The sequence below is a fragment of the Limanda limanda genome, chromosome 15 (assembly GCF_963576545.1).
Source record: "Limanda limanda chromosome 15, fLimLim1.1, whole genome shotgun sequence".
Lineage (NCBI taxonomy): Eukaryota > Metazoa > Chordata > Actinopteri > Pleuronectiformes > Pleuronectidae > Limanda > Limanda limanda.
This window is the reverse complement of record NC_083650.1, coordinates 8004751-8032454: the sequence shown is the minus strand read 5'-3', so window position 1 is coordinate 8032454 and position 27704 is coordinate 8004751. Positions and strand designations below refer to the sequence as shown.

The 27704-nt window shown below is 44.2% G+C and overlaps 1 protein-coding gene across 2 annotated transcripts in view; it reads left to right on the top strand.

Annotated features, from left to right (window-relative positions):
• Positions 1–27704, top strand: part of LOC133020471 (C-terminal-binding protein 2-like) — a 61275-nt gene that overhangs the window by 23606 nt on the left and 9965 nt on the right. Inside the window, exon 1 of one of the 2 annotated variants that reach the window (XM_061087041.1) lies at positions 5948–8237. The exons of the other annotated variant lie outside the window; for it this stretch is intronic. Within the exon in view, the coding sequence (XP_060943024.1) occupies positions 5948–8237 (2290 nt within the window). Of the gene's footprint in view, positions 1–5947; positions 8238–27704 lie in introns of those variants that run through there. 2 annotated transcript variants of the gene reach the window in all.

Genomic DNA, 27704 nt, shown 5'->3' with positions numbered 1-27704 from the left:
ATAACAGGAGGAAACGTTTAAGCAGTGCAGAGTAAATAATGTGGCCAGTCAGGCTAAAACACCATGAAATTCAGCCTGTAAATTATTCATGCGAGCTTTTTTAAAATAAGAAAACACTTCATATTAAACAGAGAGGACAGGCTGCAGGGGGAAAGGAAGGGGGGTTGTCCTGATGTCATCATACCCCTGAAGGGTGGGGGGTTGTGGCACCCACATCTCTGCTTTCAAACCACACCACCACCACCACCACCACCACCACCACCACCACTGGCATCCAGCTTAAGTATGAGGTCATCAGAGCAGTGTCTGGATCCGACTCCCCCGCTGCCCACCCCCAGGCTGGTTCCAGGCTCCTCACCAAAAACCCACGACCCCTTTTTATGGGTTTTGTGGACAGGCAGGGAGGGGCACAGAGGACTGGAGGGAGGAGAGGGAAAAGAAAACATAGAAAAATGGTAGAAAGTCTCATAACCACTCGCATTGAATGGGAGTGTGTTCGCGTTATTAATTACGGACAGAGTCATTCCCTGCTGTTGGATAACAATTTCGTTACTGTTTCCTTTTCTTGTGTCTGGTGTCTGCCTGCGCTCGATTGTTTGAGCTGGCATGTTCCTCTGCGGTCGCCGAGAGTTGGAAATGAGCTCCTGGAAAATAACTCATTTCAAAATGAACTCTCCAGCTACAACACTAAGTATTTTAATGACCTGTGGCTTTGCTGGATTGGCCTGGAGATTGGATAAAAGATTGGTCTGGGAGGTGGGGTGGAGGAATGCACCCTAAGGAGATGGATTATGGGTAAAGGGAGTGCTCCATAACACAGCAAACGTATAGGGGGAATTTTGCTGAATTTCTCAGCTTTTCCTGTGTGTGTGTGCAGTATATGTATATTAGGATAATGAAAAAAAAAAAAATTCAGTGTTGCACCAGTATGTACAAGTAAGTGTATGCACGATTGTCATTAAGATAAGTACCAGATGCCTCGGGGTCGACCTCCCTTTTACAGTATATTCAGTTGCTATGGAGAAGCTTTTAGACAGAAATAATTCCACTGGAATCACATACAAGGCAGTCATGTAAATAATGTCTGTCAATTGTGCATTACAATTCATCCAGCAGCATTATTCTTTGCAGTGGTCCTGGCAGTGTAATCCCATTTCCAGTTAGTGCCGCCTGCCCCACGCTCATGCATAAGTCAATGTGTGTTTAACATTCAAATCATGCCATGAGTACGTGACATGTCACACTATACCAGACAGTTGTTTTTATTTCTGTTGCCGTGTAGCATTCACTTTGAGTTAGCGTGTGAGTTTTTATTCATGTATGCACGGCAGACCAAGGCCACGGCTTTGGCAGCGGTTCTCGTGTGTGAATGAAAAGGGACATTAACAAAGCAGCGTGGCCGCCACTGCCGCCTCTGCTGTGTGTCAGAAGTCTGATGAAGCAAACAAGCAGAACTGGGTTTCAGAAGGGTGTGAGCGGGGAATGTGCAAGACGAACGTGTGTGTGTGTGTGTGTGTGCAGGTGTGTATGGATAGAGGTGTGAGCGTGAGTGACAGCAGATTTCCAAAAGGGTTTGTGTAGTCTCTGTTTCTAAAAGGCAAACAAGGCAGGAACATGTAACAAGAATCACAAACAAACGCACACTAACACACACCCATGGTTAACTGCAATATTAATGAAGGAGACATCGACTGAATGTGGGAGATGTTGAGGGTTTGTCAAACATCTTCTCAACGTCTTGTGTGACTCTGTTACACATCACGTCTGTCTGTTGGTTTTAAATTCTCTCTACTACTAGAAGTATGGTGTTGTGTTGGAGTATAAATACATTATACCAGGCTCCAGTAAAGCATCTTCTGAAATCTATTAGCTAGTAGAAGAACTCTGAACTACATAATTGCATCGTTCCACGAGGTTCATTTACTCGAGGTTTCTGTATGTTTCTAGTTCCATAAAAATGCTTTCCTCAGTCAAGTCTTATTCAATGTAAGGTCTAAGCTTCTGCTGGGGTGGTATTATATTTGCTCTGAAATCCCCCCAAGCTTAATTCCTAAATCCCTCTGTAACAGTGAATCTGGCGGTGTGTGCACAGTCTGGCAAGTATGACAAATGGAGAAACATTAGAATTTGAAAGTCAAACACTGTTTAGTTTGAGACAAACAGAACTCTGCGACGTACTCTCCTGTCGGGATTAGATCTGCAAACTCTAAGTGTACACACCTCTGCCCCCCCGTCTTTCTGTCTGAGGTTTGACTTTATGAGGTTGTGTGATCTGCTCTGCTCTGCCGAGAGCCAGAGTCTCCGGAGAGACAGGCTAGAAGAAGTAATGAGACGAGTGGATAAGGTTGGTGAAAGAAGCCAAGGGATCACGTACACTGTACAAACTGCTGCCCTTGACATGGATGTGTGTGTGTGTGTGTGTGTGTGTGTGTGTGTGTGTGTGTGTGTGTGTGTGTGTGTGTGTGGTGTTTGAATATCTTTGCAGGGAGCCAGAAACATTTTCTCCTAAATCTAATCAGCTATTTTAGGAAGAAAAGAGGAATTATACACATGAGGTCTGACGTCTACAATTGGGTCATGTTTTAGAACTTTTGACGTCTTGAAGGTAGTGTATTAGAGATGGTTGATCACATTTCTTTCTTTTCCAATTACAATTCCTGTAATGTGGACTTTGTTTATCGGCAGATACGAAGTGCGTTTGACAAAATAACAACATATATCATGTATTTTAACGTCTGTATGTTACTAACCCTGTATGGCAGACAGCAATGATTGCTCTCATTGGTGTGTGTCCTGACCTGTAGTAGGCAACACTAGTGCCACCCCTCGAAACTGAAGTCTTGCCTACAGTACACATTACCATTGTATTCCTGGGTCCTTGGCTAAGGTTACACTGCAGGAAATGACTTCTTCTTTCCCTTTTAAAGAACTTGCCAGTGTCAGTTAAGCGCAACTGCTGTTACGGAGCCGACTAGAAGAGGAGATTTCCTGCAAGAGAAAAATTGCAATTTTATCTGGTTGAAACTAAAATACTTTAAAGAGGTAGTATCGGATCTGTACATAGATTTGCGCGCTCCTGCAATAAATCTGTACAAAATATTCCAGATAGTACCTGTGGAGAAACGACTTGTATTTATAAAAAAGACAAGAAGGACTATGCAAATATAATCTGTTAACAGTGACAGAGGTTTTATTTACACAGGATTTAATTATACTTGATGACGCTGTAGAAAATATTGGAAAAAATATTGAATGTGCTGTGTATTTATGCGAACATGCCTGGGTCCACATTGTCGTCTTTCTTGACATACTACCACACCTTTGTTAACTGGGATAGGATATGAACATAGCTTAACCACCGGACATCTCATTGGACACTGCATTGGGTTTGGACTGTTATTGTTCAATCAGGTTCAGGGTCAAAACAAATTGTACGAGTATCTTCAGAGTTAGTGTGGGAACTTGTATGTGTACACACATGTTCACAAAAGTACTTCTCTGTGGAACTTCACCACACACATCATTCGTTGACAGACGTTTTTCACACGAATACAAGTCCTGTCAACACATGAGCTCACACTTAAACACACACGCTCAAGAATAAAAACACAAAGGACTTTGTGCCTCCAGGTGGTGACACTTGAAAAATTGATTGACTTTATGTAAAAAACAAAATAAAAACTAAGTCAGTTTATTAAAACCACAATGGGCTTTAAAAGGTTTGTTTTTCCAGCTTTGAATAATTCATCTTTCCTGTCTGTTTTGGAGCTCTGTGATGGCTCGCTCCTGCCTCTTCTCCTTCCCATTTAAATTTCCTTTTTTTCCATCAGGCTGCCTGATGTTCCTCTGACCTTAGCAACAAAAGTTTTCAGTCATCCGCACAATTGGTTTTGGAGCCACTGTCATCAGCTTTTCCAGACATCTCGAGCAAACAGCAGACTTCTATGCTCCCTCTCTGATATCTTCCTTCTGTAATTACGCAACCGTGATTACACAAGATATTAGTTTTCACGACAGAAGTGCCGGCACGCTTTCCACATGTTCAGGAACAAGATATTGACGTTACCAGACACTTTTCTCACAGTCTAAAATATGTATTACTGCCCCTGGATAGGTCTGAGAAAAGATTTGGATGAAGATGGACACTTCCTCACCTTACATCTGTTTTCATGCATTAATAAACAGGGATCCTCCGAAGAAGGGATCGATATTCAGCCACAATGTCATGTGAGTGCAGGAAGTTATATATGCTCCTTCATAGCCTTACACTTCACTGAACATTTCCATGGTTAAACAAAATGATAAATGTACTATATATATCTAAATCTTCATATATATATAGCTCACAACCATTATTCACGCTGTATTCTTTCCACTATGGCATATTTGAATGAAGTGGAATGAGCTCCTGTTGTGTTGCAGCTCAAGCAAAGTGTTTTTGCAAGGCAAAGGTTGTAGGTACTTTGGATTAACTGCTGTTGCAAAAAGAACCCTCCCCCTCTCACCCACATGCACGTACACACGTACACACACACAACCACACACACAGATGCACAAATCACACTCCCCCTAGTGTTTTACTTTTCTCTGCAAACTGGCAAATCCAGATTATAGAGTCTCTCTTAGTGGAGGAGATCAGAGGAGCTTTGGGGACGAGGGGGAAGGTGCTGGATTTTGCTCACAGGAAGATGCATATGGTTTGAATTTGTGTGTTAATACAAATGGCCAAATTTAACAATGTTGACATTTATTTTTCATACTCAACAAGAGAGGCAGAAATATTGATAATTGAGTGGATTTTTGCATGAAATCACAATCAGCTGGAGGCAAATTGGACTCACATTGCAGACTGATTTGGTTATGCACTCTCTAATCTCCATGCAATCCAGCTTTTGTCAATCGTCTGTGCCCTTCAGTTAACATACGGACTTCAGGTGTCAAATCGAGGAGAGTGAGAGGCAGTGACAGTGAGCACCACAGAGGCATCAAGGACATTTCAGAGTGAGTTGGGCAGCAGTTGCGTTGGTGGCTCTGCTGCAAGCATGGGGCCTGGAGGATTAGTGTCCAATCAGAGTGGATTTGATGTTTACTGACAGGACATGGGACTGTATTTCATTTGTATTCAATGAAGCCCTGCGCTTTGCCCGGCCTCCCCCTGCCTTTGCTGTGAATGTGGCAAACTAAAGGCTGAGACCTGTGGTGGACAGCCCATCATCAACATCCTCAGGTAGGTGACTCTGCAGGAGAGGGTTTGGGGTTTTGGGGGGATGGAACCTGATTCATTGTTATCATCTTTTATCATAATCATCACTATCACCGGATATGCTTGTATTTGGTCCACATGACGTCACAGTGGGAAGTGGAATTAAAACGGGCTTTATTTAGATGTAATCCCTCAGAGCAATCGGCGGAGCGAGTAAAATGTCCAAGAGAAGAGAGAGAGAGATAAATCCCATTGGATTAGTAGAAGCCCCTGCCCATCCAAACCTATAACCCAACCTATCCCCTCATTTTCTGTTTTTTCCTTCTTTTTTTTTACATTTGGTGGCCATCTCACACATGCATCCTGTTACCGTGCCGTTCATGGAGTAGCTGTCCTGCCTCTGCAGTGTTTGGTGTGATGTGTTTGTGTGTGGTGTCCTCTTTCCTCGTGCATAACAAGACAGCATGACCGGAGATTAATTATTCAAGGACTGCCCGCCAAAGGGAGAGTCACCTGACACGGACTTACAATATTACAACACGATATCAGGTGAAGCGGTAGACCCTGCTTCATCTTCTTTTCAGCTTGTTCTTCTTCTACATCTCTTTGCTCTATTTTGTGATGCTACATTACCTGAAGACTTGAAGGAGAACTTTTGCTACAGGTGGAACAAATTTTTCTATTTTCTTGTTTTGTGTTTCCTCCGTTAAAACTTCCTCAGCTGTCGACTGTTTTTTTTTGCCAATGCTTGTCCCTAACAAACAGTTGAGTCTTGGTCGCTCCCACAGCTGGGACACTTTAGGTGGGAATGAGGTTCAGTGGGAGAGGGCTGAGGGCGTCCACGAGCAGCAGGCAAGAGTAGCGGGCCGGCGGAACTCTCTGTCCTACGGGGACGGAGGAGGGTGGTACGAGCCTCCACCAGGGGTGCGTCCCCCTGACCTGGATTTGAAACGCGATTTGTATTCCTATCCAGACTCTCATTACGGGCAACTTTACGCAGAGCGACAGGACCCACGAGGGATGAGGAAGGGCTCTGTGCCGGATCTAAACCACTACGAACGGGCAACCATGGCTCACAGAGGATCCATTCCACATCAGGATTACTATTCCCATGACCCAGCAATGACTCCTCGAACAGCGGAGGGCTTTTACCGACCAGAACACCAGCCTCAGCAGCCTCAGCCTCATACACTCAGTAGGTCAAGCTCTCATTTTGGGATGGCTCCTGGGGCTCGTGCTGCATGGGATCAGAGTCAGGGAGGGAGAGCGGGAGCTCAAGCCCCTTCATCCCCTCTACCGCCACCTCCCCCGACTGCTCAAGAGTTGAGTCGAGCTTACAGAGAAGGTGCTGTAACTGCTGCCAAGATGATGCCAGATGGCCAACAGCGTGTACCCTCCCGAGCCCCATCTCCTGCTCACTATGGTATGGAACACATGTCTCCCCGGTATGCTAGTGAGCCTCCACCTCTGACTGGTCAGTCAGTTTATACTGATGTTAATGGGCGCCCGTTGGATGCACAGCAGCAGGCTGCTACCTGTCTTGTAGTAGATCCTGCCAGTCAAGGTATGATTATGAGGCAAGAGACGGCCTCACCCTACACCGTTCAGCAACAGCAGCAATTACAACAGCAACAACAAATACAGCAGCAACAATTACAGCAGCAGCAACAGCAACAACTTCAACAGCAACAAATCCAACAACAGCAATTACAGCAACAGCAACTTCAGCAGCAACAGATACAGCAGCAACAGTTACAGCAGCAGCAGCTTCAGCAGCAGCAGTTACAGCAAGAACAGCTGCAGCAGCAATTGCAACAACAGGCCCTGCCACCTCAACCTACCATGCCTGTCACGGACCCTACCCTTTCTATGGTGGGCCCCCTTCCTGCTGCCACTGTCCCATTGCATACTGCTGTAGTTGCCACAGCTGCACCTGTTCCTATCGAGACTGTCCCGGCTTTAGCTCCTCATCATCCTGCCTCTCCACTACCTGCTCTTCCTCCCACTGCCCCACAGACGCTTTTGTCTGTGGTTTCCAAGAAATCTGTTGATCCTGAGTTCCTCGCCCTGCTGCGAAATGAGGGTCTCTCTGAGAGCACCATCTCCTCTCTTATTCATCAGGGATTTGACTCTACTAGCATGCTTGCTGTCATGGAGGAGAATGATGTCCGCACTGTCGCCCCCAACTTAGGTCAGGCTCGGGTACTGTCTCGCGTGGTCCAAAACTGCAAGCGGCCCACTGAGGCTCCACCACCGCCCTCTCAACCTCAGACACCCATGCGAGGCCGCTCTAACAGCTTTAGCCATCGCTCAGACATCTACCACCATCAGCAGCAGCAGCAGCAGCAGCAGCACCACCATCCAACGCACCCTTCACAGGCTTTGAATGTGGACACACACCTGATGGGCCCACAAACTCCGGGGGCCATGCACACTATCTCCCCAAGAATGGGAGAAGTAATTGGTAGGAGGCCCAGTAGTGCCCCATCCCAGCAGCTCCTGGAAGCCTCTGGAGGCTACCCGGGTCAACCACCTCGCTCGCCAGGGTCATATACTGGAGCCTTGATGCCTGTTCAGTCAAGACCCATGTCAGCCTACTCCTCTGGGGGGTCAATGCATGGGATGCATGGGATGCCTGTGCAGAGTATGCAGATGATGCCACAGCATATGACCGGGTCTATGCCTACCATGCCCGGGTCTATTCACTCCATGCATGGTATGCCACAACAGATGCCTGTGTCCATGCCAGCTTTACCACAGCCACCACAACAGGCACCTAAAGCTTACTCCACCAACTACACAGTGCCCATGGAGCTGATGAAGAGGGACAGGAACGCACTGCCACTGTCACCCATGCATAGTCCTCATCCTAGTCCTCAAATGATGCGTAAGGGTGGGGGATCTGCATCAGACAATATCCTTATGTCTATGGGAGCACCCACTCAAAGCCAAGGTGCCATGGTTGCAAACCAGAAGCTAAGTCGACGCACAGGTCCACCTGTCATCGTGTCCACTATGCAGTCTCCAGATACAAGTAAATCCTTTAAATCCTTCGCTCTTCCATCCGTGTCATCTGCTGTTTGGCTGATCTCTTCATACATTTGATCTAGCTTTTTCTTGGCTGTATCATTTTAATGATAAGAAAATGCATGTTAGAATTTCCCATCCCCCCCTTCCCCTTTGTTTTAAATAGCTCCACAAATCAGTGTTGTTTATCGATAATATCATGTTTTAATATATCTTAGAGCTTTCAGGTAAAGTGAAAACAGCAACCTGAGTATTCAGTTGCATTTCGCTTAAAAGTATCAGGGATGATTCATCACAATCTGTTTGTCCTTCGTCGTGATGAATCATTGATATGTGCTTACCATCAAATAAGTGGACTTTATTTTGTGTACTCCTGTTTGTGCGCAGCCATCTTTGAGCTGTGGGGGTATGAGAGATCTGTTGGGCTGAGTGCGCTTAGCGGTGTGTGATTCATGGTGCTTGACCTTAAAAAAGTCCAAACACAAGGAGGATGCTCAAAGAACGTTTTTATCTTCCTGGTCAGTGCTGTCATTTGTTTTCTGTCCTGTGTTTGTTCACATTACATCAACAATAGATAGATTCTGGGTCTTTTCATCTTATCTAGGCCAGCAGAGCGAAATCTAAATGTTGCTGCCTATCTGTTTTTCAAAACTGTCAGGATTATGAATTAATACCGTAAAAGGATAAATTTTGCCATTTTGGCAAAACATCCCCTGTCCCATTTTCCATGTCAGCATTTGCTATGATCCTAAAGTGATACTTACATTTCGTTTTCCTGTCTGCTTATCTCTGTAGGTGCCAGATTTGTCAGAATTCCTTAGACCTTGTGTGAAGTCCTTTTTATTATTTCAGTAATCTCATGCTGTTCTTTTGCCAGAATCACATATCGCCCCATTAAATACAACAGAAAATGGCATTGACTTGGCACAGTACAGAGGATTTGAGTAAAACAGCTGTCAGCAGCACCCTTTATTATGCTTTTAAAATTTTAACAAATGTGCATAGTCTTCATGTTACAGCGTGTCAGTTACTGTAATCAAACGGTTCCCATTAAGACTTCCCTGATCAGTCATATCACATTGTGTGGAACATGAGTGGCACAGGGTTGTATATTTTGCAGTGCTGTACATTTTTGTACAATATGGATTATTGCATTTGCCACTGTCTTTTTGCAACGTTTTTCTCATTTTCTCACCCTCATTTCGCTCTTATCAGCTCTATTTAATGCCCTTGGTTAGAAATGGGAAGCTTTGGCTCAGGACGTCGTTCACTAACTAGAAGGGCGGTGGTTTGATCACCGGCTTCTCCAGTTCGAATGCAGAAGTGAGATACTGAACCCCAAATTACCCCTGACAGCTTAATGGTGTGCGATATAGAAAGTGCTGTGTGTAGAATAGTGTTTGTGAATGGGTGAATGGGACTCGTGCTGTACTTTGAGTCCATTTAATAAAGTAAAAATGCTAGCCCCAGAAAGTTGCATAATGTTTAATGCAGCTGCTCACCTTCTATCACTGCAGCTGTAGCTGCTTTTTGATGAAGTATTTTCTGCTATGCTGCGCACCATCTCCCCACAGCCCCCCGAGCCCCTAGTGTTGTCAATACGGATGTCTTAGTGCATTATGGTAATGAGGGTGCATCAGTGGAGCCGGGGAAGGCTTTACAACCACTTGGACAACACAGCCTTCCTTCAGTTCTGCTGGTGTCAACGTGGACCACCGACCTGCGTGGAATAGCAATAAGCTTTGTTTGGTGCTTCTGGGACAGATTTGCTCAGGAATGTGAAGAGTTAAAGGTAGAGTTTAAGTTCTAAGATTTTCATTTATTGTGTATTGTTTCGGCTGAATTTATTGAATGCAGATTTGTGGCCCAAACTTATGTCTCGTTTCCATTTGAAATTAAATGTATTCAGTCGGTGCGTCATTATTATGTAATCAACTGAATCTTTCATTTGGATGCACACATCACTCTTAAAGCTTTAATTCAGCTGCCAAATAAAACTATCTACACTATCTTCCACACCCCTGATCTGATAGAAGAACATTTTGGACAGACACTGGCTGATTTGGCCATGAGCACATGCTCAGGCTGAGGCTGACTAGCAGCATCATTGAACAGATAAAATCGAATTACAGCGCTGATGGCCGATGTGTGATTGTGTCATTTTCTCTCTGCAGGTTGTAATGAGAAGAGAGAGAGGGGGCAGTTTAATCCTTCAGATCCTCCATTTCCACTGCTGCACTAATCCACAGATACTCTCATTGTGTTCAGACCAGCCTTCTGGCTTCCTGTGAGACCCTGTGCACTACTGTACGTAGCCAGTAGGTTGAAATGGACTTTAATGGGGGTGAAATGCACACTGGGAACAAATGATTTAACTGATTTTGAGGCCCACAGGAACGGATATTAATCAAATCCCAGTTCTTGGCTGTTAAAGCAGGCTGCCGTTCCTTGCACAGGACACAAGGGTTTCTTTAACTCTGCCACAAACTGTACAAATACCCTGTGAAATGTGAAACGGGTGTCAGACTGTAGGTTGGGTTGTAAGCACACACACAGTCGGCGTGAGTAGACCTCATTTGCATGTGGCTGACATTTGCTGCTTCGGTAATTTCATCTGTTAATGGACACGGCCGCAAAGCTGCTCTCAAAGCGTGCTTCTAATTTGTATGTTGGTAGGCAACATTGGTTTTTTTAGTTGTAATCTCCGGCCCATTGTAAGAAAACACTGCAAATTTACTCGTTACGTTTTTTTTTTTCTTTCTTTCACAAAATGGTCGGCTGAGCTAATACATCAAGAGGAAGGTATTAATAAATCATGTTGATTCACTTCTTTTCATGTGGGGTAAATTAGGAGGCTTTGCTTGGTGGATATTAAACCAACAAAATGTGATTTAGCAGCACAATTAAAATTTCATATTCACGTTTTGTCCGGTCAGCACATTGTGGTGTTGCACCAGCAGCACATTTTGCAATCCTTAAAATTCCCTTGTCAGTTTATGATACCTTCAAACTTACAATCTCAGATAATTCATCAGATGAGTTTAGCAGGCAGGAGGCAGGACATGATGAATAACTGCAAGAATTTCGATGAAGCCACACATTGTGTGAGGCAACTCTTTCATCCTGAGATGTTTGTATTCTGATAGGGTTTGTCCACTGCATGTTGGAGATGTCATCAACAGGCGGAATTTACCAGCTTCCAGGAATATTTTCAGAAGATTCCCAGACAACTCACTATCACATTTGCATTCTCACATACAGCCCCCACAGAACATTTCAGGAAAGTGTCTGAAGACAGGAAATGATTCTTCGTGGAAAACCCTTAAGCAATACCCCACCGTTATATGACTGGCTGGTTCCAGCTCTACACCCCCACACACACACTTGCATCGTTGGTGACTCTGTGGGACTTCCACTCTGCGGAGTGCGTTGACAGGTCAGTTCTGTTCTGCGTGACACTGTGATGGGGGTGGGGGGGTCGGATGGTTGTGGCATGTTAGTTCTGGAGATGGCAGATTATGTATTAGCGTGGGTGTGGGTCAGAGATACAGGCAGTTGTTACGCTGAGTGGGGGATTAAGGAAGAGATGGAGGGAGGGAGAGGGACACAGTCCTACTGTTGATGATGATGATTGCTGGATGCAGGGTGGGGGGGAGGGGGATCAGGTCGTTGACAGCTGTCCGTCAACTTTGATCTGACTTTGTGAGGGTTGAGTTTTGGCCTTAATCTGTGGGGACGTAGAAAGGTTTTTTTTATGCTGCTGGTCACTGTGTTGAAAAAACTGGATTGAATTGAGATATTTCAGGATTTACATATGAAGATGTTTTCTGAAATTAGACATCAACACCTCTTGTTCACTTTCCTGGATGTAGGCTGGGTGTACTAGTAATGTTTGAATGCATAAAGCAAACTCATCAACTTTCTAAGAACATTGCTGTTTTTCTATGGAATAAAATGTCTTAGGTGCAAGCTTGCACAAAAAATGAAAGAAAGCATTACCCACAATGCCCAGGGAGTATTTTGTGATCATCCCATCGCTGAGCTAAAGACTTGTGGTTTGCAATCCATCCATTTCCAAATTCTGGGTAGTTTCTGGATGAATTCAGCAGGAGTTTGTTTGCAGATCAAGACTATGAAGCATTTTTTTATTTCTATTGTTTGGACTGAGCCTGAGGGGGTTGTGCCTGTAAACGTGGCCAGCTGAGTTTCATGGGCTTCACAGTATTTGGAGCCATTAACCATTCTGGCGGATTCCTCAAAATTGAAATAATTGATGCTGATGGCCATAACGTGGTGTCGTTAAATTATCCAGACTCCTGTGACACCTCCTGCTCTCTGTGCAGCTTGTATGTAGGATGATGCATGTGTCTATGTATGTGAGCCTGTGGAAACCAGCAGGTGACAGCAGCGACATCCGTTACAGCCCAGTGCAGAGCTGCTCTCCCCCACAAGAGCTTCCTCTTAATATCAGTCAGTGTTTCCTTTTCCCTCACGTGGGAGTCGCTGGTCTCCGGCTTTCTCTCACGCCGCCGGGATTACATACACATCTCTCTGCTCCCTTTCTTTCTCTGTTTAAATTGATCCTTGTTTCTCTTTGTCAGCCGTTGTTTTTTTTTTGTTCTCTTGCTCCATCTCTGTCCTCCTTCTCTTTGTAGAAAATTGCCTTTTGGAAATGAGAGGGAGGTGGGGGAATATTTGGGGGAATGGGAGAAGTATGTTTCTGAAACAAAACGTCATACCCAGCTCAGCAGATTCATTCATGACTGTGGTTGTGGGTAACTGAGCCCGTCTGCAGGAAAATGAGGGAGAGGAGGAAAGCGAAGATGGGAGGACTGATCCCAGCCAGCGACAGTAGAACAGAGGAGATTAAGTAGGAAAGTTAAGTAAGAGGACTGCTTCAGATTAGATAGCGAGGGACGGACTGCTTTAAAGCAGCGAGTCTAAGAAATGGGTAGAGGAGTGCAAATGGGGAGATTATCTAAATTGAAAGTAATGCCATCTTGGAGCTAGTGAAGGAGGAGAGGAAAGCAGGGGGAGGACATCTTCAGTCCAGAGTTTATTACTCGCAAACATCAGATTAAATAACTGAGATTATCTTGTAGTCAGACTCAAAGGGGAAGAAAATCACAATATTTAGAGAATTCATTTGTAATATTATGTAAATAAAGTCAAAAAATATTAGGTTATGTGAAAATCTTTTTGTGGAATCTTTTGGGACATCAGCACCACATTATGAAGTTGCTGCTTTTGTGGAGGAGAAAATGTTTGGTGGTCGACTGAATATCAGCCAGATGTACCAAACGCAGGGGGGTTAGTTTCTCAAGAAACAATACGATTTTGGATCCAGAAGCAATTAACCTTGGCGAGCATGGGTTCTGCTTGCAGTTTTATTACTTTACTCTTGTTATATTATGTTTTTGCCCTAATGAAATATTGACTTTATTCTTGTGATATTACAGGTTTCTTTCTCCCTTTTAATATTGCAACATAATTCTCTAAATCTCAGATGTATTTTTTTATTCAAAATGGCCATAACATTAAAAATTGTCATTTTTCAAAATGGCTGTTTTTGGTCCAACCAGCAGTCAAAAATCTATTTTACTAAACTAATAAAAGCAGCAAATTCTCACATTTTAGAATCTGGAACCAGTAGATTTCTGCAACCGTTACTTGATACATTAATTGTGCAGTCAAAAAAATCTATTATTTTGCATGTTTACAAGTCAAACTTCCAATAAACATCTGCACAGTATTACATCTGCACAACGGTCGGGCATGGACTTTTCTTTTTATGCATGTGTTTCTTTGCAGATGTAGTCATGTTCAGAGCCTGTACAGATAATATAGTGCACACAAGCCATGAAAAGAAACTGAAGCTTGAAAGGCAAAGTTCGAGCAGTGAGGCAAAAAGCTCTTTGTGGCAAGTTTGCTGCATCTTGTCGGAGACTTGAAGTGATTAACTGCTGGTTGTTGGAGCAGAGGCTGAAGGAAGGACAGAGGAGGTCACACGCTCAGACATTTTGCAGCTCAAAAGAAGAAAAGACGAGGAAAAAGAGAGCAATGAAGTGAGAAGCTGAAAGACTCCTTCCCTCATCAAAAGTCCTGGTCTCTCCTCTCCTCTCCTCTCCTCTCCTCTCCTCTCCTCTCCTCTCCTCTCCTCTCCTCTCCTCTCCTCTCCTCTCCTCTCCTCTCCTCTCCTCTCCTCTCCTCTCGGTGCCAACCAGTAGAGTAGCCCTGAATTATTCATTTTGAGAAAATGAAATCTTCACGGGTGTTAAAGAAGAGGCAGAGGCTGGCTATGTTCTCTGTATACAATACTCGGATGTGTGTGTGTGTGTGTGTGTGTTCGGTGCTTAAAATGTTACTGATGTTGTGGGGACCTAAATGTGATTAGACCAGTAACACTTTGGGACAATTAACAAGTCCCAATAGGGTAAATCGTTAAATTTATAGGTGAAGATGTGGTTAGGTGTAGGTTAAAGTTGGGGTGTGGATTTGGCACGTACTAGTTGTGGTTATGCTTACCGTAATTGGAAGTGTGTGTGTGTTTGCAGGGCCAGGCGCTGGCATGGATATGTTTAGAGGTGCGGCTGAATTTCATTTGCACCCCGGGAAAATCATATATACATTTCTCAGCAGGCATGTCAGTCATGTTCACGGATGCCTGTTCCCACTCTGTTCGTCTAAAACTGCAGCACACATGAGGGATGTAATGAGCAATGCCTCCCTCCGTTTATACCTCATCCCGTTGTGCAAACACACACACACACACACACACACACACACACTCGCATCCTCTTTACATCCTCCTCTCTCTCTAACCAGGGCAGTTGGCCACAAGTCACAGTGAAAGAAAAAGGTGGAGGAGGAGAGTGATGGCAGGGGAGCGTTGCACAGACGGGGATGAATGGGATGAATAGAATTTATGTTCGCCTACCTAAAAGAATAAAGAAAAAAATCCCTCAACATCTGCTGTCCACCTGCAGCTGTGCCATCTCTCTTTTTCACTGCCCGTCTTTTCCTCTCACCCAGCTCCCTTCACAAGAATCTGGTTTTCTGGTGCTTCAATCGTTTGGCACCGGCACGCCGTGCAGATCACAGGAGGCAGATGGGATGGCGAATTTTAGAGGTCAAATTATACAGTAGGCCCTTCTCCCTGCCGCGCCTTCTTTTCATGAATGAGGCTTTTTCACTCCGGGCCTGGTTTGTGGGCTCTGGTTACAAGTCGTAACCGAACCTGCTCAATGGGAGTGAGTTAAACTCACCGCTCGCCTGTTGAGTTTACACCAAGTACACCCAATCTGCTACACACAATTACAGAATACCACAAAATGCATGCACTGTTTATGTGAAAGCTTGAGTCCTTTCTCAGATTCTGTGGAAATGTTTTTACTCATCAGCCGACCTTTCCACTGATACATGTGCAAGAGCTTAAAAACAGCTGTTTTATGAAAATAACTCTAATGTCCACAGACAGAATTAGGTTTGAATGAATAACAAATTCAATATTATATGCTGTTATCATATATTTTATTTCTGTGAAGAGTAAATACATAAGAAGAAAACATAAAAAATATACAAATGATATGACAAGCATATTTCCACCAATATGATTTTTTACATATTTAAACTTTATGAAAAAATCCTTCTAATTGTTCAAAAGTTTCATATTCTGGATTTTTTGTGGATGAGATGTTGAAGATCTAAATCCCCACTTTCCACACTAACACCCATTAACATCTGGCTTTTGTCTGCAATGGGAATGGATACAATCTGCAATCAGCCCTGCGTCAAATGACTCTGCAGTAGACTAAGGTTTTTATCGGCTCCGGCGATCGGCAGTACAGGAAACATGACGCCTGGGTGAAGGCACTAATTTCTTCTTCTTCTAAGCTGACGCTGCACTTTTTTCAGCACGACATGAACTGCATCGAACTTTGGGGAATTGGTGCATATATAGCGATGAATGTTTGTGTACAATATATTGCTTTTTTCATCTTGGGAACAATGTGCAATTGCGATTTTTCTTTTTTTTGTTCATATCCTGCAAGATGCAGCTCTGGATTGGTTTCAGATACGATGCTTATGATGCATCTCTTTCTGTGACATTGCTTTCTGGGGCGTTGCTTTCTGGTGCGCTGGTGATGTCAAACACGACTTAGCAAAGTCCTCACCAAGCAATAGGAAACCATCTAATCACCATTCATTACCAGGCTTATACCTAATAAAAATAACTGCTTATTTTGATGGTATAACTATAATTAATAATTTAATTATATTATTTAAATTGATCTTGCCTTTTTTTTATCGATTATTGTTACAAATATTCTTGTGGGGACCTTTAACATGATTTGGAAAGAAATCTGAACTTGTAACATCTAAAACATTTATGCACAGTTATGTCTCTAATACTCAGTGTCTGTCAGCACATGTCTGTTAAAAGTCATTATTAGCTTGTGTGTGTGTGTGTGTGTGTGTGTGTGTGTGTGTGTGTGTGTGTGTGTGTGTGTGTGTGTGTGTGTGTGTGTGTGTGTGTGTGTGTGTGTGTGTGTGTGTGTGTGTGTGTGTGTGTGTGTGTGTGTGTGTGTGTGTGTGTGTGTGTGTGTGGCTAAATCACACATAATAAAACAGAGAGACAGGGAGGGAGGGGAGAAAAGAAAAAAAAGGGGGGAGCGAAGGGAAAAATGTTGAGCGGAGGGGAAGGTCGAAGAGAATGGAAAAGGGAGTCGAATGTGTGCCAGCAGCGCTGCACCTCTCGCTGTGACTGGTGCTCTTCAAGGATTTTTTTCCCTCACTCTCTCTCTCTCGTCTCTTTTATTTACCTCCCCCTTTTATTTTCTCGTGCATAGCTGTGGCACCAGCTTGTTTTCTCTGGGTTTTTTTTTCCCGTCTTTTCCATTTTGTCCCCCCACCACCCCTTTCACACTCTCTCTCTCTCTCTCTGGCTCTCTCTCTCTCTCTCTTTCTCGCTCGCTCTCGCTCTCTCTCTTTCTGTGACTTGCAACAAAAGGCTAACGGAGTGAGCCTGACGTCTGGATGAATAGCCCAAACCTGCCGTGAAGGGAGAGAGGAGGGAGACGGAGCAGGAAGGAGGAGGCTGAGGAGTGATTCGGCTGAAGAGGAGAGCGCAGAGGAGTGCAGATTGCCGGCTGAAGACAAATAGAGATCCCCAATTTTTTTTTTTCCCTCCTCCTTCTTTGGAGATTAAAGGAGTTTAACCGCACGGGCGGGTGGCGATCGTATAGTTCTCTCTCCCCCGCACCCCCCCCCCCCCCCCCCCCTCAGCCTCTGCCCCCCTCTGCCACCTTCCAGTTTTTTTCTCCTTCTCCCCCTCCTCTCGAGAGTCGACCGGTCGTTGGAGAAGGAGGAATGGAGCTGCTGGAGGTGAGGTGACGAAGGCGGACAGATTTGGAAACGAGCAGTGGAGAGAGCGAGTGAAGACAGCGGAGGACGGAAGACAGACAGACAGAGAGAGAGTGAGAGAAAGAGAGGGAGGGTGGGAGGCTGGAGGAGGAGGTAGAGAGGAAACAAGAGGATAACCCCAGGGCAGTGTGTGAGAATCCCCCAACGCCCACTTCTTCTCTTTTTTGTGTCCCTCTCCTCCACATTTCCTCCTCTGCCATGTGCAGTCCTTGATTTTGAAGAATGTGGAGACAGCATTTCCCAGGCAAGGAGCATGTATATCACATTATCTTGTGCATACAGTGTGTGTGTATGTGCGTGTCTGTATATGTGTGTGTGTGTGCATGTACTCATTAAGGGTAATAATAAAAATCTGTGGTGTGTGTGTGTGTGTGAAATGGCGAGATGTGAAGGGGTGGGAGGAGTTAGATTTGGCTTTAGGGGTAATGAGCCTCTTATGTTTTTGCAATGAAGTGTGTCATGAGAAGTGTGTGTGTGTGTGTGTGTGTGTGTGTGTGTGTGTGTGTGTGTGTGTGTGTGTGTGTGTGTGTGTGTGTGTGTGTGTGTGTGTGTGTGTGTGTGTGTGTGTGTGTGTGTGTGTGTGTGTGTGTGTGTGTGTGTTCTCTTGGTTTTAAACCGCAGCAAGAGGATGGTGTGATTGGATGGGCTGTCATTTGGAGGGTCAAAGGTCGCAGGAGAAGTGTCTTTATGTGTTAACGGCTGTTCGGGTGTGTGAATGCTCTCGGCCTCATTGTGTGTATTCAGGCAGCGTGGATTTGAGGACTGTGGATTTAGAGCCGTGTTTAGGCCTCATTAGTTTTGTTTTTTAAAAATACATTTCTGCTCTTATTTAGATGCTTGTTAAAAAAAATAAAACAGTTGGTGTTATTGAAGAAATTGAGTAAAAATATAATTTGGAGCACAAAATAAATCAGTGTATCTGTAATGCCTCGTGATCATAATCAGCAGACATTAGGAGACCTACTTCCCGCTTTTCTCTCGCTGTCAATGACCAGAGTCCGAGCAGTGACATCAGCCTTCCGTCCTCCAAACACAACTTTCCCTGCTCAACCTGCACACACTCATTCGTGGGTGTGCATGCCAAGAAAAGGCTGGCGTGCACTGTCTGCTGTTCATTTGCACTGACAGCTGCTTTTGTCTCTGGACCCTGCAGTTGTTTTTTAGGCCTTGCTACAGCAAAGCACAAAAGACAACTTTAAAGGAAGAGACAGATGGATTCCAGGCTCCTCCCACACCACGTTGTCAAAATCACACTGATCTCACCTGTGATGTCGTCATGTAAGCTTGTGTTTACGCTTTCCATCCTCACCTCTGTCTCACGTTTTTTTTTACATGTAGCTTCACCCTGCCTTCCTCTCTCTCTCATCCCCTCTATTTCCTCCCCCCACCACCCTCACCCACTCTTGGCTGGGCGTTTTGGGTGGTGATAAGTTTGGATGTGGGCAGGCAGAGGGGAGGACAAACAGGGTCTTTGTGTGTCCACATCGGGGGAACAAGAGACAGGCTGGGGTGGCGGCGGTGCAGCCGGGCGCTGATAGGGTCCGGTGCCGGGGGCCTGGAGGAGGCAAGTCTGTCGGGGGAAAAAAAGCAGAAAAAAAAAAAGAAGGATTACACCTCCCCTCTTCTCTACCGATGCCAGAGGATCATAAACACACTCAGGAGACCGGGCGCTCCACAGAATACAGCCGCTGGATTCTCGTTAACATGCATGTATGGTTGTTGCATGTGATGGTGAGGTATTATGTCACATAGCGTGCAGGTGGACACACACCACCAGCATTAAGAAAACACAGCTGTGATGCCCTCGAACATTTCATTTAACAAATACGGATTTGTGTGTGTATGTTGTTCTCTGCACCCAGCTCAGCAGGACCAGTAGATCTCATGGGGACCAGGTCCTAATGAGACAGGACATCATTTCCGAGGTCCTTGTGAAGGTGTTAGATGAGAATTGTGGTTAGATTAAGGTTGGGGTTAGGTATGAATTGGTCATGGTTAAGGTTAGGCTGCCCCCGATGAAAGGAATCCATGTAAAGTCCTAATAAGGATAGCTGTGTGTGTGTTGGCAGTACTGAACCATGTTGGCTTCTGATGGCTTCCTGGAAAATGCCGCAGAACGGCGCCGCTTGTTCCGCTCGTGTTCGGACACTGCTCTCCAGACCTCACGCTCCGGGTTTGGGTTGCCAGGTTGGGTGGCCTGTGGCACGTTGCCTTCTGGTGGCACGATTTGGTATCATGGAATCAAGCGTTTCCTCTTTTTCACTGCTGCACTTGCCACAATGAAAACCTGCTGGGTTATCAGCCCCCTCCCCTCTCTCTGTGCTTGGACTATCCCATCACTGGAGCCCCCAGCTTGGGAGTTGCTAGGTAACCAGAACCAGCTGTTGGGCCTAAGTCGGCGTTGAGCCCATTTTGGCTCGGTGTCAACCACGGAGTAGTTTTCTCTGAAAGCTCGCTGTGAACCCGGTGACCGCCGCCGTTGTGGCCCTGAAATCATCATGCCATGGAAAATCTTCCCTCACTTCCTTTTGTTTTTCCAGGTTTATTGTTCCACTGATACTGCGGCTGGTGTGGGAGCCACCATGGCATGTACCACACCGGTCTGAGTAATTTAGGAGCGCTTCGTCGGCTTTCACACACGACGAGGGGGAAAGGAGATGGGAGAGGAGTGAAAAGAATGAGCTGATGCTTGACGAGGCTCTGCTAGAAGAGGCCACATGTCATTTAGAGGGAGTTGAAGATGACATCAGGAAATAGGAGAGAATCTTCCAAAGTGTGTCCCTCCTTTTGTAGGTCAGGATACTTAACCGTCTCTGAGTGCTATTAAAAGAGATTTGAGATGGACCCAGTGTAATTATTCAGGAAATCACAATAGTGCAGGTAAGGTAATACCACTCCACACTCCCAAAGAGCACCATTTACCTTTCAAAGTCTGTGTGACTGCCTGGCAAACAGGTAAATCTGAGGGGAGCGCATTAACTTGCAAATGAAATCATCTTTGCAAACCGACCGAGGAGGGGAAAAAAAAACACTACCCTGTCAGAAAATAGAGCTGCAGAAGTAAAGATAACCGATGTTGGGCGATGTTATTAAATACCAATTTGAAGACTTTCCAAACCCAAGGGGAGAAGTACAGGTTTGAGCGAGGGGTTTATTTTCTTTCATTGATTGTTTGCGCTCTACTTAGGGAATGATCCCTCTCCCTCTGAAAACTGTGACTCACGGCATCTGGCAGCGGAGCTTTTCTGAGCTGCTTTTCCAAGATCAGCCCCTCCAAATGAGAGAATTAGACAGCAGATCGTATTCACCGAGGAGAGACATATTTATACGAGTTCTGTGTCTCTTTTCCCCCCCCCCCTTCTTCTTCTTCTGCTTCTTCTAACATTTAAAAAGATGACTTCTATTTCTGTTGTCAGAATCCAAAAAGACTTTCTAGTGTGGAACATCTGCAATCCATTTGCGGTGGAGAGAGTACGCTCTTGACGGCTCTGCCAAAAGTTTTCTTACTGCCTGGAGAATCATCCAGTTTGTGATTAACATTGGCTAAAGGATGATATCAACCTCAGTGCGTTTGAGCTTCCCCTTGTGGGCTATAACAATGCACGACCTCCACTGAATAAGCCTGCTGTCACATTGAGCACGGGTTCGATGTAGTTAGTCAAGCTGCTGGCTTTGTTTCTCTTTTACTTGCCTGGCCTTCACACAATGCTGGCTGTTGCGCTGTGATAAATACTTTGGGTACAATAACAGGAAATTGGCACAAGCATTTGCATTTTTTATCTGGCCAAGATATCGTACCGCTTAATGTAAACCATCTTTAGTCATGTGTGTGTTGCCTGAGCCGCTCACAGAAGTTTATTTTACGTTACAGCGAATGCAGGGGCCTTGAGAAACGCCTCTGCGGTGCCTTTTTTTGTCCTCGATTAAAAGCGAGTCTGGTGTTTTGTCTGCTGTGGGGTGGGGCTCTGTGTTTGGACAGGGAGGAGAGTTCTGGCTCTGCTTTAGTTTCCTGGACAGGTTCTGTGTCTAGCTGCCGGGCGGGGGAGTTGGCACGCTACTGGCAAACCCGCTGGGCTGGTGATCGACCCCGGGGAGAAAGAAGGATGGAGAGAGAGCAAGATGGATATAAACAGGAGAGGAAGAACCCTAGTGAAACATATATTGAGAAATATTTCTTAATTTAAATATTTAAAAATGACGAGACATACTTGTTCAAACCCAGAGAAATCACCAATTTTATTAAAGATAACGACTCCTCATTTTGGTTGACTTTTAATTAAAAAAAATCATAATTCATAACTGCTACATAATTACTGATCATAATAATACTATAGAGCACTTTTCAAAATCCCCATAAAGCTGCAACGCCAAGGGTAGTAAAAAACTACTCCCATGATCCTATACTGCCTCACAACACTATCAAATTAGGTATTTTGTTATTGTTTTGTTTGAGAGACCCCTAGTGGCCAGTATTACATTGTACGTTTTAAAAGAAGTAAAGGTAAAAAGAACTAGATGCAACTTTGTCCTGTTCTTTATTAAAAGGAGGCTCTCGGGCCACGAGGGACACAACAAGTATAAGTTATTGGAAAAAGACGTCACTGTTTTGACCCAGAACTTGTTATCTCTATGCTGAGAAAACATTAGGCTGTAATAGCTATTGTTATTAGGGGATAATTATTTCATAATCTTTTTTTAACAAGATCTGTTTTGAATTTTGATCACAAAACAACTAATTCATCATTGGCTTCTCATGCATTAATCATCCACAGTCTCCACACATACGGTAACCATTGCCAGTTATGTTACTGCTCACATCTAACATCAACAGATGATGTTATTACAGCCGTCTGCAGCTGCGAGCTAATTCTGAGGCTCGGTAATATCCCACAAGGCCCAATCAGGCCCCTATGGTAATGAACGTTTAGTTTACAGAAGCCTGTAGTGACATAGTGGGTCATAGAGTGAAGCAGAGTAATGTTCCTGGAATATTACTACCAGTGTTGCTGTGGTGCTTTCACAACACAGTGACCTTTATATATTTAACCTTCTCTATTACAGAGGTGTTTGAGCCTGAGACTGGTTACCTCAGATTTTACACGAACAAAAAATACATTTATTAGGTCTTATTTACTTTTATGAATGTTTTTGTTTTACACATTTGTGGACAAGTTTTATTGAATGTAAAAAGAAATGTTTAAATTATTAATATTAACTGTCAATGTGTGTGTGTGTTAACACTATGCTCACACTGATCAACTAAATTTTAAAAAACATTAATTACAACATTGAAATACATACAAATAAAACACATGACAAAGATAGAAAAGCAATTAAAACTCTACGCAGGGGGAAGGTCAGAACCACATTTAAGTTCAGAAAGTACGACAGAAAATCCACAGAGAGAATAAACCTGTTCTTATCAGATCCACGCCCAGTTTATTGAATTTACTTGCGCTCTCCCAGTGAAGACGTTATCGTCTCAAGCCTGAAAGTGTGATGTTGGTGTTTGCTTCCTTCCAGCACTTGAGTTAGTAAAGTGGCAAACAAAATATAATTATGCTTAGTTGTGGTGAAATGTGAATCTCGAAAGCAATTGTGTGTTTTTATCTGAACCTGCTTACATTTACAATAACAGTTTTTTAATTTCTGGATACATTTTATCATTTTGTTTACTTTAGCAACACAAGCTCTTGAGGCCATTTTAATGAGTCAGGGAGCGAGTGTCATAAGTTGTCAGTGTCTTTCCGAGTGATGTTTCCCTGTCGACACTTTCATCCCTGTTAAAGCTCATCGCTGGTCATTTGGACGAGTTTACAAAATGTTGATGGATTCCGCTCGACCTGCGCTGGCGGCAGGGAAGTGTAGTGTAGTGTAACTGTCTGACTGTGAGACACGAGAGACTAAAGCTCCAAACTCATTAAGGATGTGACTCTGACGTGACAGACGATCCCTAGAGCGACGGTCGACAACAGGCTGATCCAGAGTCAACAACAGCAACACGCTTGCTTTCTGAGTGAAATACACAGTGATTGATCGGTAGAGGATTCTTTTATTCTCTAAATGAATTCTTTTCAAACTAAGAATCCAAAACACACACTGCTCACCTGAAATTCTGTCCTTTTCAGTTTTTTTTGGCAAGGCCGCAGAACTCCTTCACATGACTGGCCAGGTATCTGAGTCATTAAGACCCTCATTAACGGCCTTGCTGGGCGTTAATTACCCGCAGATTCATCATGTGTTGGATGCAGGGCCACGTTCTGCCTTATTAGGCGGGAGAGAGGCTATTAGCCACCGGGAAATAATTAATCAACAGCATTTTTTGACCCACTTTCTACAAGTGACGCTGCTGTTTCCAGCTGCTTCTCACTGACATGTCTATACAGTGAGAAGAGCGGAGGCCGGGAGGATCGGTGCGTTTCCTTGTGTGTTTGTCGGTTGGATGATGAAGACGCTTTCTTCCTCAGTCGGTCTGAGCTGTGATAATGATGAACTCTGCAGGCGTGTGATGAAGAGGTGCAGGGAGAGATGGGGAGCCACAGGTGTGTTGGCAAACGGTTTTCCTCTCCCCAGAGCTGCCTCGCTAACACACACACACACACTCACACACACACACACACACATGCACACGCACACACACACATTCACACAAAATGGGTTCCTCCAGTTAGAATAATACATGCTTTCTTATCCGCTATAAAAAGAAAAAAAGGGTACAGAAAGCTTGAGTTCACCTCCTCCGCATAACTCCTTTTTTAACCTTTTCTGTCCTCTTTTCTCATAATTCTTCTCTATTGATATGACACTTGGGCTTTTATGAATCACTCGCTTTTATAACGCGCACTGCACAATCATAAGAATGGCACTCAGTAGAGTGCATACCTTTCGCCAAGGCCCAATAGTCCCTTTAAATTCAATCAGGCTGCATCAAATTGGACACACTTATAGTTATCAGTCCTCGAAATACCCCTGATCTTTTTTTTATTTTTTTATCAAGATCCATTAATTATTCCCAGGGAGAAAAAAAAATTAAGTGGGAAAAAAATCCAAGACCCGGAAGAGGGATGAGTATTGGATCCCTGTTCCAATACTCATCAGAATTTAACGGGTTCTTTTTTCCAATTTTTGCGGAAATCCGTTCAGTATTTTTTGCATAATCTCGCTAACAAACAAACGAACAGGGGTGAAAACATAACCTCGTTTGGCGGAGGTAATAATAATGATAATGGTTGTAATATAATGAGTATAATAAAAAATAATGTCTTCATCTGCTATAAGTGGCTCACGTAGCAGTTATAAAAAAATCTTCAGCTCGTAAAAAGCAACACAAAACATTCAAGAGTAGAGTAAGCAAGATACAAAACATGGAGACAAGGCAATTATATAGAATAAACCACAGGACAAGGTTAATCCTAATCAACAGCTCATCGTTTTAGTCAAATAAAAGTCGATAAAAGTGAGGAAATCTTTCCCTAAATCACAGTGAGTCGTTCACCGTGAATGGGTTGAAGGAAAAACTCCATTAATTCTTATTGCACATTTTCAGGAACTCATAAGGAATATATTTGGGCTCGACATAAAAGAGTGAATCTATTTCCCATGAAGTAACTCGAGCCTCTCTGCTTCCTCGAGGCTCTGTCAGACTCCTTCAGGCTTTCTGTGGAAGAAACACCATATGCAAAATTATAATAATAATCAAAATAATTATAGAGTTCATTTATATTGCACTTTTCTCATGAGTGTTACCAAGGATTTGTGATGGGGGGGGTCAGTGAGTGGTCGTGATCACACAAGTGGGTTCACCAATAGAGATGTTAAGCTTCAGAAATAACAAGGATACAGTTTTTCATCAGCAGAGACAGTGCTCCTCACCCGCTGCTCCCCCCCTCCTCACCCGCTGCTCCCCCCCTCCTCACCCGCTGCTCCCCCCTCCTCACCCGCTGCTTCTTCCCTCCTCACCCAGTTTCTCGCCACTCTCTTCCTTTCCCAGTTACCTCTGCTAAGGAGTTTGTGTTTTCACCCGTTTCTATTCGTTTGGTTATTTGTTGGTTTATTTGTCAGCAGGATTACCTGAAAACGACTTAACCAATTTCCGCCATTTCCTACCAATTTTGAGTTCTCAATCTTTATGAACTCGGCTTGTCAGGATTTTGTGGCACACGCCTCACTTTCTCCGATTTTGAATCTGGTTCAATGCTTTCCCCTGTGGTTTGATAGGAACGTGGAGGGAAAGAGACAGAAATAACAGTTTATCAAAACCAGTGAGGGCACTGAACTAAAAAAACTATCAAGCTAAATTAAAGAAAATTCAGGGTATTTAAATTGCAGACCAATACAAGGAAAACACCCTGTGGAAAGGAACAGAATAAGAGCAAACGCAGCTTACTGAAACACTGCTGCCTTCACAAGGACCTCTTGTTGTCCCATTAAGTGCATCTACTGTGTTTAAAGCTCATATGTTGTCATGCTGCAGTCGTGTAGGTCACAAACACCATCTTTTCCTCCCAAAGCTGGAGGAGTTCTAGCGAGAGACACAGAGCGAGCAGGCTAGGATTTCCTCTCCAGCAGCGCAGATGCCACTAAATAAAATATTTCATAATCCTGCCCAAATCCTCTAATCACCATGACAACAGGCAGCAGGGAGCCGGAGAGTGGTGGTGCATGGACCCCACCCCTCTTTTTTCTTGTCCCTCTTTTTTAGTAGAATCTGGGTCCGCAATGTCAGATTCCCTCCTCCTCTGCGTGTTGCTGTGATTTCTTATCACATAAGAAAGCGTTGTATTGATTTTTTGTCTATTTCTGAGGGAAAGTTAGTAAATTGGTTGAGTCCGTCAGAGTCGGCTGAGTGCGTTTGTTTATTAGTCAGACAGGATAATGACGTTTTTTACAGAATCGTGTAGTTTTTGCGACTTTTCTCTCCCACAACTCAACCACTAACTCACTGTAAACCTGCATGTTGTTGTCGACTTGATGAACCTGAAGAGGGTCACAAGTTTAAATGTGATTATTGGGAACCTGCTGGGTTTTTTTTTAGGGTTGGAAGGAGGCTATTCTGTTAAGTGGGTGAAGGTTGTAAACTGTACAGTTACAAGAAGGTGCAGAAACACATGCACAAACATACACACACACACACAAGAGCACACATTTAAGGCCTGCCAGCTTCTGTATGGTGATAGGATAATGGAGGTGATGACCTCATGGGGTGAAAGGACCTGTTGCCTGGTAACAGTGTGGATAGCAGCGCAGCAGATGGGTAGTCACATCACTCTGTGTCATATCCAGGAGGTGGTTCGTTCCCTCTCACCAGGGAGGTGGTTGTGCCCCCCAACCTGGTTTTTAACTGGTTTGTTCTTTCTAAACAGTTATAGTGTGTGTGTGTGTGTGTGTGTGTGTGTGTGTGTGTGTGTGTGTGTGTGTGTGGGTGTGGGTGTGGGTGTGGGTGTGTGTGTGTGTGTGTGTGTGTGTGTGTGTGTGTGTGTGTGTGTGTGTGTGTGTGTGTGTGTGTGTGTGTGTGTGTGTGTGTGTGTGTGTGTGTGTGTGTAACTCACAAAGCACAGACAGATTTTCCCAAACTTAGAGTTAATATTCCTTGAGATACAGATTCCAATACCTGGACTTTGCACATTGGCTGATACTAGTGAATTTAACAAATAACCTATATAAAATTTGAATAGCAGGGGAGGGCATCCCCATCCCCCTATAAATCGTTCATATCATACTTGTGTGTGTGAGCGTGTGCGAGTAACAGACATCGACCAGTGTTGCCAGGGCTGGGAGATGATGATTGTGGTTTAAAGTAGACAGTGGCTCAGTCCAGGTTAAAAGCATCGATCCCACTCAGGGGTATGTATGTGTGTGTTTGTGTGTGTGTGTGTGTGTGTGTGGGTCTGTGTCTGTCATCACACAGGCATAACACACAGTCCTTTCCTGTGTAAACACTCCCTGCTCTGGGATGCAATTTCATTTTTTAAACTGATCCCTCTGCAGCTCACTCCACTGTGTGTGTGTGTGTGCGCGTGCATGCAACATAAATAATTAACTCTCTCTCTCC